The 12,445-nt window shown below is 45.6% G+C and overlaps 1 protein-coding gene across 2 annotated transcripts in view; it reads left to right on the top strand.

Annotated features, from left to right (window-relative positions):
* Positions 1–12,445, top strand: part of KCNH1 (potassium voltage-gated channel subfamily H member 1) — a 323,861-nt gene that overhangs the window by 47,574 nt on the left and 263,842 nt on the right. For both annotated transcript variants that reach the window (XM_036272815.1, XM_036272814.1), the window contains exon 5: positions 7,556–7,674. In XM_036272815.1, coding sequence (XP_036128708.1) covers positions 7,556–7,674 — 119 coding nt within the window. The remainder of the gene's footprint in view (positions 1–7,555; positions 7,675–12,445) is intronic.

The raw sequence follows: 12,445 nt of genomic DNA, 5'->3' as shown, positions 1-12,445 counted from the left end.
CGCTTTCATATCGCGGTGCCTGCTGGCTCTGTGGCCGACGTCCCAGCCCTGCCGGCGCGCTCTGCGGCTGTGGCTTCCTGAGCCGCCGCAGAGATGACAGTGGAATCCAGGGGAATCAAACTGGGGCCCATCATTCTCCATGTGACAAAATTATGATTGTTAAAAGGACATTATAGGAGGAACTGAAAAGCATTAATTATGTGGATGCTCTCTCAGGGGCTGCGTACTCTGAGGGTATTTAAAAATCCTAGCGCATTTGGACGCGCACATTTACAGAGCTCAGAGCGCAGTGCTGTGTACACCAGTGCATTCTGTGGTTTTTTAAAATCCTCACCCGAGGATATTTTTCCATTTATTTTCAGACTGAGCTGGGGTGGGGGGGTGGGGAGGATCGATGTGAGAGAGACACATTGATTGGTCGCCTCTCACACGACCCTGACCTGGGCTGGGGACTGAACCACAACCAAGGTACGTGCCCTTGACCAGAATTGAACTCATGACTCTTCGGTCCTCGGGCAACGCTCTAACCACTGAGCAAAACCAGCCAGGGCTATGTTTTTTTTGTTTTTTTTTTTTTACTATAATAGTATAGTAAATCAATTTCAGACTGCCTTTTGGTTTTAGGACTACAGCGGACGTAAAGTCTCTCCACCAGTGTCTTGGCCTCCTACAGTCTCCTTTTCTCCTGCGGATTTGAGATTCCCTGATTTCTAGTTTCTGACTTGACGATTTCTCCATGCAATAGCTATTCCTTGGTGACAGATTCATTCATGAATCAGTGTCATCTTGTTCCCACTGAGGAAGGCCATTTGCTTTTTTGACCAAATAAACTCATAAATAATATTTTAAAGGTAATCAGCTATCTTGACACTAATTTTTGCAAGTTTTCTCTTAATGACTTAAAATATGTGATTTGGTTGAGCCAGTATGTTTTCCTTTCATCACCACTGGGACATTTTTGAGGTGACGTGCAGGTGTTGTTTAGTAGGAAAGGCACACTCAACAGAGAACACCCCTCGCCTGTCACCCACTGGCTGCCTTTGAGTCTCATGAGACCTGAACGAAGATAAGCCACCTTTGTGTGATAAATGAGACTCACTTATGTGAGTGATTTGGGGGACTCACTTAGGTTTATTTTTCAGAAATAAAATGCTCCACTTCATTTAACCTGCCTCAGTGATGTATTTCCTTTCTAATAGGAGTTTTGATGTACACACACACACAAACACGCACACACTTACCTATGAGCCAAGGGAACCACATATTAATTCTCTTTGTGAAGTAAATAGTAACACTAGCTTGATTTGTAAAAATGTAAAACACACGCACATGCCCACCCACGCATGCGCTCTAAGTCCTCTGTGTAGGCATGCTGCTCGTGGCTCATGCCTAACATCTCTCCAGGACACGCCTTCATAAGCCTGTCCATTTCAAATGCATGGCAATATGTGTAGACCCTCCCACTTGTCATGTCACTGTGCCCCTGGCCGATGTTGATTTGGTGGTCTGCTTAGGACCAGGTCAAACTTTATACTAGTTTGTTTATGAAGGAAGAGCATGAGAAGTCTCCAGGCCTTGTTCGTTATAAGCCTATAAACTGCAGTTCTGGCCGCAAGGATCAAATGGAGAAGGAGAGTGTGCTGCCATGGGGCTGGATCGCTCTCTGACCTGACGTTTCTCCCTGGAGATGCTCTCTCGTGCCAGAGTCCCGCAGGTCCAGCGGCTTCAGTATAGCACGTCCGTCAGCATTCGGGGTCTTAAGAGTCTTGCTGACCCAGGCTTGTTTAAAATTCGCTTTTGAGATGGAATGGAAGAGTAGATAATCCAAACCCCCAGAGAAACCCCCAGGTGAGTGTTCTTTGGCACAACAGGGTGAGGTGTTTTCCCACCATCAGATTCATCTTTTTTTAAGTCAGTGGTGCTCAGAGGGTCTCTAAAATGACTTTGTTTTCTCTGATTGTGTAGTGCCTAACTTTGGGTTTGGGATGGGGGTGGGGGGTGGGAGGTGAGTACCTCATAATAGTGGATTCAAGAAGCCAGTGGGTGCCTAATTTTTTCCCACAAACAACGCACAAAGGGGTAAACACATGGGGTCACTGGCAGCAAGTAACCCGCCTTCCTCCCAGAGTTCCAAGCACAGATGATGGGCCCTGGGGGTGCTCCCTGAGCCCTCTCTTTTAATGTATCTGTTCTCATGGTCCTTTTGATGAAGTATCCAGGCTCTTGACTTCCTCATCTTCTCTTGTCTGTCCATCCTTTGGCTTATTCCCTTGCTGTCTGACAAAAAGTGCCCACAGATGGCATGGAACAGGAATGAAAGTTGGTGTGTGTGTGTGTGTGTGAGTGTGTGTGTGTGTGTGTGTGTGTGTGTGTGTGTGTGTGTGTGAAGGCTGAATGAGAAAGAAATTCTTAGCTGAAATAAAATAAGAATCTCGGGAGTAGGCTGCAGGGTGTTTTTCTCTGTCCCTTCTCCCTCCCCAGCCAGGAGCCTTGGGCAAGTGAGCAGAGAGGAATCAGCGTGGACGGCTCAGCATCTTCTCTGCATTACTCACCAGAGAATGAGTCACCCCTCTTGTTGCCTCTCCTATCCCACCAAGTAATCTCACATTAAAGGAGAAAATCCATTTTCAAAGATGCATGTATTGGCTTCTAAATTTATAGTTAAACTTGAGCCAGAGGCAGACAACAAAAGGAATGGAAAGCTCCAGAGGAGACTTGAAGGCCAGAGATTTAGAATATTTGGAGACGAGGGCTCTGGCAAGCTGTTGTGACTGCTGACCTGTCTTAATGTGTCTTCCCCGGGGATATTTGTGGGGGTGCGCTTGGGAAAGAAACCAAGTAATGGATACAAGCCATGAGCTTCTTCTCCTCCTCTAGTATTAACATTTTATTTTATTCCCTTAGGATGATGGGAAGGTGATGATTCAGTGGCTGCTACGTGAAGACAGTTGTTGTAGATTTTTGGTTGTTTTTACCTTGGTAGGGAAAGATAGGGGAGGGAGACGGAGACATTTAGGCAGTGTCCACAGTGACTGTCCCTCCCGGTTCTGTGTGTCCACTGTTCTCTTCTGCATATTGCGTTATGGCACCAGCCCCTCTCAGAGAATCTGTGACTCTACAGATTAAGATGAGCCTGGCCTCAGCCTTCCGTTGGGGTGAGGATGCCTTCCAGGGGTCCCCTGCAACTTCTGCTCAGAGCGACGTGACATGGTTTCCCAGAGAGGGGCCTGTAGGTGTATCTTTCCTGGTATCCCTGGACCCCCTCTCAGAGGAGCTGGAGTGCCCTCTCTTCCAGCCTGGGGAGGATACAGGGCTGTGTGGGGGCTCCCCCCACTTGAAACCAGCAGCCATTGTGGGGTCAAGGAAGGGAGAAGTGGGTGTCCTTGCTGAGAATGGAGAAAGGACCCAGTGAGGACTTCTGAGTGACTGCCAGATTGCACATCATTGTGCCCCCTCCTGTCCTTTTCATTCTTCCTCGTCCCCTCCTGCCCACCCACCTCTCACCCAAAAGGCACCCAACATGTGTTTGCCGAATGACTAAGAGTTTCCTAAGGAAGATGGGGGTGTACAGGAGGGAGTGGGCAGTTCTGCTGGAGGTAGGGCAGTAACTGGGAAAGGCTTCTTTGGAGGAGGGTGTATCAGATGTCTTTTTTAAAAATTATTATTATGGATTACTTTTGATATTATTTTATATTGGTTTCAGGTATACAGCATAGTGGTTAGACAATCATATGCTTCACAGTGTGTTCCCCTGATATCTCCAGTGCCCACGTGGCACCATGCCTAGTTATCGCAGTATTACTGACTCCATTCCCTGCATTCCACATCCCCGTGCCTGTTTTGTAACTATCGATTTGTACTTCTCAATTCCTTCCCCTGTTGTCACCCAGCCCCTAACTCCTTCCCCTCTGGCAACCACCTCAGCTGCCTTTCCTGAAGGTTTGCATTGGGTGTCCCTTCCAGTTGGCCACTGGGACACCAGGAGATTCACTTTTATCAGGGATGTTTCTCCTGATCGCTCATTGCATGACTGTTACTCCAGTCACCCAAACCAGGAACCCAGAGGCCACCTGGATCGCCTCTTCTCTCCCGCTGCAGCTGCTGTTCACCGAGTCCTGTGGACTCTACCTCTGTAGCTATTCTCAAGTGCCCCTGGTTGCCACACCCAGGCTAGAGCCCTGGTCCAGGCTCACAGGGTGTCTTCCTGGGGTCCTGACTGCTCTTTTTCTTTTTCTTTTAAGGATATATACTGCCATTCTGTCCTGCTTAAATAAACTCAGTGTATGTTTCCTCCCCGTCATATTTCAATTGCTTCAGTGGTTCTCCATGGGTTTTAGGATGAAGTTCAAATTCCGTAACTTCCTGTCTAGGTTCTTACCACCTAACTGCTGCTGAATTTGGCCTCTGACACCCTGTTTGGTATCCGATCAGGCCATTGTCTGCATCCTCCTCTCCTCTACTGGCCACGCCCCACTCAGCCCACCACTTAGAATGTCTTACTATTTGCGGACACATTACCCAGTTTCGTGATTTTCTGCCTTCCCGAGCGCTCTTCCTTCTGCGTGGAATGTCTGTCTTTTCCTTTTTGAGTTTTTAACTCCTACTCATCTTTCAAAACTTTGCTCTAGTGTCACCTCCTCTTGGAGGCCCCCTTGATTCCCCAGCATGGATTGGATATGCCTTCTCCGGACAGTCTTGGCCACAGCGTTCTCTGCTCACCTCTGTCACAGACTTCGTTTATACTCTGCAGCATGGTTTTTATTTACTTGTCAGTCTTCCCTCCTGGAATGCCTGTTCTGTGAAGCCAGAGTCTGGTCTTCTTTATCTTGGGATCTCTGGTACCTAGCCCTGTGCCTGGTGTGTGATGTTTATGTTTACAGAATTAATATGTGAATGAATGAAGTTCTTTCATCTGTCTAGGTGATGCTTCCTATTAGAAAGGGTCTGTAGTTCAGAAAGGAAAGCATAAAGGCGTGATGGAGGACTTCACATCGTTTGTCCATGTTTTCATCCAACACTTTCACTTTCCCATGCCCTCCCCTCAGCCAGCTCTTTTGAGAGCACAGTCTTAGAAAGGGACTCAGGGCTAAGCCAGAGAGTGAGAGGCTAGCCTGAGCCCAGACAAATGCCCAGAGGTCCAGGGATCTTTCTTTTCTTTTTTTTTTTTCAGGTAGAGTGGGAGGGAGAGAGAGGAACAGAGAGAGAGAGAAACATTGACGTGAAAGGAACACATCGAGTGGCTGCCACCTGCACGACCGACCAGGGCCGGGGATAAACTGCAACCGAGGTACGCGCCCTTAGCAGGAACCGAACCCGGGTCTCTCAGGACCACAAGTCGACGCTCTAACCGCTGAGCCAAACCGGCCAGGGCCAGGGATCTTTCTTTTCATCCTTTGTTGCTCTATTAGCTGATGGGCCAGGGCCCCAAGCACCCTGCCAGGCAGAGTCTGGAGTGTCTGCCCTGCCTTCTCCTGCTCATCGCTGGTCCAGGCTGTGGGTCGTGGTAGGGTGGTGGTGATGGTGGTGGAGGGCGGGGTGGGTGGGTGGGGTTTGCAGATCTTGTGTTGGTGTTTGCATGTATGGCTGTTTTCTGTCTGATTGACAAATATACTCTCTACTCTTCTTGTAGAATTTGGTTCTACCTTTGTTTTGATCTGGAGGAGAGCCTGACTCTGAAAGAGACTTCAAAAAGTTCTAGTTCACAATCCACACAAGCATATTCCAGTGAGCATGTTCATAAATGGCACATTTGGGGGAGACATCAAAGACCTGTGCAGAGTCTGGGCTGTCCCCTCCTCTTAACATTAATGGGACCCCCGCCCCCCAAAGCCCAACCACCAAACCCCTCTTTTCAAGCTGACTCCAGCAGGCCCATTTTTGTGTTTAATGGCATCAGGATGGATGATTAAAAACACCACTACCTTTTATTAAAGCCCAGAACTTCTGGAATGTGATAAAAAGGACTTATTTGCTATTCTTGCCATGTTGACAAAAATTCATCCAGGTTGTGATTTTTTTTTTCTTTTAATATGTTTGTATTGATTTTTTTAGAGAGAGGGGAAAGAAGAGAGAGATAGAAACACTGATGTGAGGGAGAAACATTGATCGGCTGCCTCCTGCACGTCCCCCACTGGGGATCGAGCCTGCAACCCGGGCATGTGCCCTGGCGGGAAATCAACTGGGACCTCTCGGTCCATGGGACGACGCTCAATCCACTGGGCCACACCAGCCGGGCCAGATTGTGATTTTTAAAGGTTGTGCAAAGAAAAGGGCTGTTCTTCTGCTTAACTGCATTGTCCTCTGGGTTCCAAGTCTGTCTTGGGAAGGTGCCCCAGGGTAACACTTGGCAGATGAGATTTCTGGGTCAGGTGCTGAATGTTGCCAAACTTAAAGGACAGAAAATTAAATTGCCTTGTCCTGCTTTTAGCTGTCATGTAAGAATAGTTGCATGCTCTGTTTATTTGCTGGAGACCCTCCACCCCATCCTGGTCTTGAGGACCCTGGCGGGCTTTCAGGGAGGGGTTCCATGAAGCCATTTCCCTGGTCATAACCTTGATGCAAATGGGTTGTTGGACATTGGAATGGACAGTTGTCTTTGGGGGTCTTTAAAAGATCACTCATATGTCTTAAATTCTCAGTAAAGATCACTAATGCGTCTTAGATTCTGGGGTATAGAGTGGACTGGATTGGACAAAGGTCAACTTTTTACCTTTGCTGGAGCGACTACTCCAGAGGACCAAGGAGGCCCGGTAATCAGAGCCCCTAAACTTAGCCCCCCTGTTTTACCAGGCAAATGCATCATGCCTGTAGGCAGGTAGAGTGTTTTAATTTTCACTTTACAGATGAGATGATTCAGCCCAGACAATTTAACTTGCTCGTGATCACAAAGCAAGCTGGAGGCAGAGAGGGATTTGTATCCAGATTTCTAGACTGGGCTCTGGATACTACGTTCAGTACTAGGTTTTGTTTTAAGGGGACCTGTCACCAACTGTCCTTCCCCATCCCAAAGCAGACTAAGCTCTTCCAGCACTTTTTCCCCAGCTACCCATGGATTAAATTCACTTCTTATTCCCCTGGCTGTGGAGAATGTAGTGCATAGAATGGCCGTTTGACTAGCTTGTCCATTTAAAACCTGGAACCAGCTGGGTCTCTGCCAAATCAGACATGGAGGTTGGGAACAGTCTGAGCTGTCACAAGGGCAGAGAAACATCCCAATTGCCTCTAGTATCGGGCTGAAAAGCCTTGGGCCAGAGTGGAGAGATCTGGGTTCTAGACTCTTTCTAGTTGTCTAGGCGCTCTGTGCCTTGGTTTCCCTTTTGTAAACAGGTGCTAAAACCTGCCCTCGCTTCTTCACAAAGTTAGGGGGTAAGGAAAGTGCTGCACAGATCTGAGCATGCCTACGTGCTTTTCTGAGCAGTGAGTCTTCCTCGTGGCTCCCGGGAGCTCAGCAGGACGATGCGGTGTCTGCTTCAGACAGTGTCACTTGTGCTGTGAGTGTCCATGTGCCTTCAGGACGTGGCTGAACTTGTCTTTTTTTCTCTTCCACACGCTCCAGGCTGGGGGAAGTTTGCTCGGCTGACCAGAGCACTGACGAGCAGCAGGGGTGTCCTGCAGCAGCTGGCTCCGAGCGTGCAGAAGGGTGAGAACGTGCACAAGCACTCCCGCCTGGCCGAGGTAAGGGCGAGGGCTCAGCTCACCTTACCTCTCACTTCTGTCGGGCCTGGGGCTGGTTTGGAGGGGACCTTCAGGATCCCCAGACTCTTGTCTGGCTGGGCTACACACCACGATGTGTGACTTTGGTAAGTGACCTAACTCCCTGAGCTTTGTACTTTCCCACGTGTAAGGGAAACCGCAGACGGCTCTATTCCGACTTACTTGAGCTTACAGGTGTCAGTCTGCTTATTTGAAAGACCAGGGAAGGAGCTAGAAGTGCTATATATATGAAGGGGGTTGTACCTATAAACCATAAACAATTTTATTTTTTTAAAATCCTCACCCGAGGATATTTTTCCATTTATTTTCAGACAGAGTAGAGTGTGGGGGGGCGGGGGGGCGGGGGGGGATTGAGAGAGAGAGAAACTTTGATGTGAGAGAGACACATTTATTGGTTGCCTTCCGCATGACCCCGACTAGGGCTGGGGACCGAACCACAACCGAGGTACTTGCCCTTGACCAGAATTGAACTCTTTGGTCTGTGGGCCAACGCTCTAACTGCTGAGCCAAACCTGCCAGGGCCATGAACAATTTTTTTATTTGACAATACATACTGTCAAAGGAAAAGAAGACACAGGAAGGTAAAAGAAAATAAAAATCACCTATAATCTCACGAGCCAGGATGATAGTCTCCTTTATACTGGAACATGTCTTTGGGTGATATTCAGTCTTTTAGGTATCCTGTAACATCAATACTTAAAATATGTAAACTTAACTGTCATTAGTACATCTTACATTAGATGATGAGGGGATAAGAGAGGAAAGAAAATACAAGTATTTGCTCAACGTACACACACGTGTATATGTTATATATATCAACATCCATAACAAAGTGAAAAATATTCATAACTCTTAACGTGCTCTATAGTTTTCTCCACTTAATGCCTTCTAATTTACTATACAGTTTACTTATTTATTGTGTGTATTGTTCACTAATATGCCCTAAACATGTAAAACAGTGTCTGGCACATTGTACATGCTTATCAGTAGTAAGTGTTTTTGTTTTATTGTTTTTTTTTAACCTGATCAAATGGATGAAAGAAAGAAAAGGCTGTTACTGTTTTTGTCTACCCGTCTGGCATGAGAAATTGCTCATTACTTGGCAATGTGAGGCAAACACCTGAGTCCCATCCCAGGGCCTAGTAAGTTTTAGTTAACTTTGCAAGAAGCTTACCAATTTTATTGATCTTTCCAGAGAACCAGCTTTTGATTTTGTTGATTTTCTCTAATGGTTTCCTGTTTTGAATGTTATTGATTTCTGCTCTAATTTTTATTATTTCTTTTCTTCTTCTTACTTTGGATTTAATTTGCCCGTTTTTTCTAGTTATCTAAGGTGGGAACTCAGGTGATCAATTTTTGATCTTTTTTCTTATAACTTAATGCTATAAATTTCCCTCAAACCACTGCTTTTACTGAATACCATACATTTTGATAAGTTGTGTTTTCATTTTCATTAACTTCAAAATACAGTAAAATATCTCTGGAGATACTTTGATTCCATGTGTTATTTAGAAGTGTGTTGTTTAATATCCAAATACTTTGGGGTTTTACATCTATTTTTCTGTTACTGTCTTCTATTTTAATTTCATTGTGGTCTGAGAGCAGACATTGTGTAATTTCTGTTCTTTTAAATTTGTGAAGGTGTGTTTCATGGCCCCGAATGTGGTCTATCTTGGTGAATGTTCCATGTGAGCTTGAGAAGAATGTGTATTCTGCTGCTGTCAGTTATATCCAGTTGATTGATGGTGTTGAGTTCAGCTAGATCCTTACTGGTTTTCTGCCTGCTGGATCTGTCCATTTCTGATAGAGGAGTGTTCAAGTCTCCAACTCTGATAGTGAATTCATCCATTTCTCCTTGCAGTTCTATTAGTTTTTGCCCCATGATTTTGATGCTCTGTTGTTTGGTGCATACACATTAAGGATTGTTATGTCTTCTTGAACATTGACTCCCTTTTCATCATGTAATGTCCTTCCTTATCCATGATGACTGTTCTTCTTGTTGTTGTTGTTAATATTCACCCGAGGATATCTTTCCATTAATTCTTAGATAGAGTGGAGGGGAGGGAGGAAGAGCTAAAGAGAGAAACATTGATGTGAGAGAGAGACACATCAATTAGTTACCTCCCACATGACCCTGACTGGGGCTGGGGATTGAACCTGTAACCCAGGCACATGCCCTTGACTGGGAATCAAACCTGAGACTCTTCTGTCCTCGGGCTGATGCTCTAACCAATGAGTCATACTGGCCAGGGCCTGATGACTATTCTTGCTCTGAAGTCTATCTGGTCTGTTAGAAATTAATATAGCTACTCTAACTTTCTTTTGATTAGTGTTAACATGGTATATATTTCTTCATCCTTTTACTGTACTATATGCGTGTTTATATTTCAGGTGGGTTTCTTATAGAAAATATATAACTGAGTCTTATTTTTTGATCCACTTTGACAATCTTTGTCTTGTTTGGCATATTTAGACTATTGATGTATAAAGTGATTATTGATATGGTTGGATTAATATCTACCATATTAGTTGTTTTCTATTTGTTGTCCTTGTTCTTTGTCCTATTTTGTCTTCCTCTCTTTTTCTGACTTTTGTAGTTGTTTAAATTTTTTTTCCTTTATTTATTTTAGACAGAGGAAAGGAGAGGGAGAAAGAGATAGAAACATCAATGAGAAAGAACATCGATTGGCTGCCTCTTGCATGCCCCGCACTGGTGATCGGGCCCACAACCTGGGCATGTGTCCTGACCGAGAATCAAACTGGCGACCTCTTGGTGCATGGGTTGACATTCAACCAGTGAGCCACACCAGCTGGACTGTAGTTTTAATTATTTTATTTGATTCTGCTTTCACTCCTTTCTTAGCATATCAATTATACTTTATTTCTTGCCTTTTTTTTAGTGGTTGCCCTAGAATTTGCAATAATCATTTACAACTAGTGCAAGTGTACTTTCAAATGCACTATGTTGCAAGTACCACAAGTACCTTGTAACAAAATATTCCAAATTCTTCTTTCCTGCCCCTTACTGTTTGTGGGTTGTTGGTTTTTTTTGTTTTGTTTTTTTTTTTTTGCAATTTATCCTGCTTGGTGTTCTCTGAGCTTCCTGGATCTGTAGTTTGGTGTCTGACATGAATTTAGAGAAATTCTTGGTCATTGTTGCTCAAATATATCTTCTGTTTCTCCTCCCTCTGCTATTCCCACTACCCGTATCTTAACATCTTTCATAGTTGTCCCACAGTTCTTGTATATTCTATTCTATTTTGGGGGAATTCTTTTTCTCTTTGTAGTTCAGTTTTGGAGATTTCTATTGATATATCCTCAAGCTCAGAGATTTTTTTTTTTCCCTTAGCTGTGGTTGGTCTACTAATGAGCCCCTTAAAGTCATTCTTCATTTCTTTTAAAGTGTTTTTGAGCTCTAGTTTTTCTTTTTGGTTCTTTCTTAGAATTCCCATCTCCCCAGTTATATTGCCTATCTGGTTTTGCATGCTACTTTTTTCATTAGAGCCCTTAGCCTATGAATCATAATTGTTTTAAATCGCTGGTCAGATAATTCCAACATCGCTGAAGGTTTGGGTCTGGCTCTGTGGCTAGCTCTGTCTTTTCAAATTGTGTTTTCTGCCTGTTAGTGTGCCTTGAGACTTTTTGTTGAATGTCCGACAGGATGTACGGGGTAGAAAAAATGTGGTGTGCTGGTAAGGTGTAGGGGAGAAGCAGCATTCTGTCGTCTTGTGATTAGCTATTTCAGTGAGCATGCGCCCCTGGGCTGTGGATTTCACAAATCCGTGAAGAAGAAGGGGAGGAATCAGTCTTGGTCAGGGGAATCATCAGACCACAGTGCAGAGGCCCTGCCATCCTACAGGGAGCTCTGAGCAGAGATGGCGGCTGGAGGGGTCCTGTACAGGGGCTCAGCACCTCTTGGCCCAGTTTTTGGCAGGTTCTTCACTGGAAAGCTGAGGTTTCTGTCCCTTAGGAAGCTAACAGGAGCCTGTCGGTTGACCTCACTCCCTGCAGCTGGGCAGAGAATCCTTTCCAGTAGCAGAATCTGAGAGGGCACAGCTCCAAGTCTGCCACCACCTCGTCACTGTCACTCATTCTGCCTCGATAGGGAGGACATTGTGGCCCGTGTGTGATTCACTCCGTGACCTTCATGCAGGAGCGACCCTGCTGGGGCTTGGTCTGGCTGGGACCACTCTAGTGCCAGCCTCTCTCTCTGTGGCCCGGCTGTGGGGAAGACCTAGCAGGGAAACCTTTTCTGATACCCCCTCTCACGTCTTCCCTGTGAAGGAGCCAGGCCATCTACACTGTGAGCTATGCAGCTATGCTGACTGGAGCACAGGTACATCCTACCACGTCAGGGGGAGCAAGTCCTGCCCGCCCACAGCTCGTGACACTCGCACCTCATCACAGGGAGATCCGGCAGGTGCCGTGTGCTGTGGATGACAGGGGTAATGGGCTGAAACTGCATTGCAGGTTACAACTCATTTGACAGCGTACTTAGCGGTGTGATTTGGGGCAAGTCATTGCACATCTAAGAGCTTCTGTTTCCTCCTCTTCTTTGTAGTAAGTTCAGTTGAGAACATGTACCCGAAGATTAACGAGGCATAAGGAAGATTCTGAGTGCGAACGTTTTGGCTTATAGTAAATGCCCAACAATATCAGTTTAATACTAGATTTTGACTTCTGGTTCTATATATCCCCTTTACAAAACTTTCCTAAGTTTCAGAAACAAAAC

Source organism: Molossus molossus, unplaced genomic scaffold (assembly GCF_014108415.1).
Source record: "Molossus molossus isolate mMolMol1 unplaced genomic scaffold, mMolMol1.p scaffold_m16_p_20, whole genome shotgun sequence".
Lineage (NCBI taxonomy): Eukaryota > Metazoa > Chordata > Mammalia > Chiroptera > Molossidae > Molossus > Molossus molossus.
This window is presented reverse-complemented; position numbering and strand designations above follow the sequence as displayed.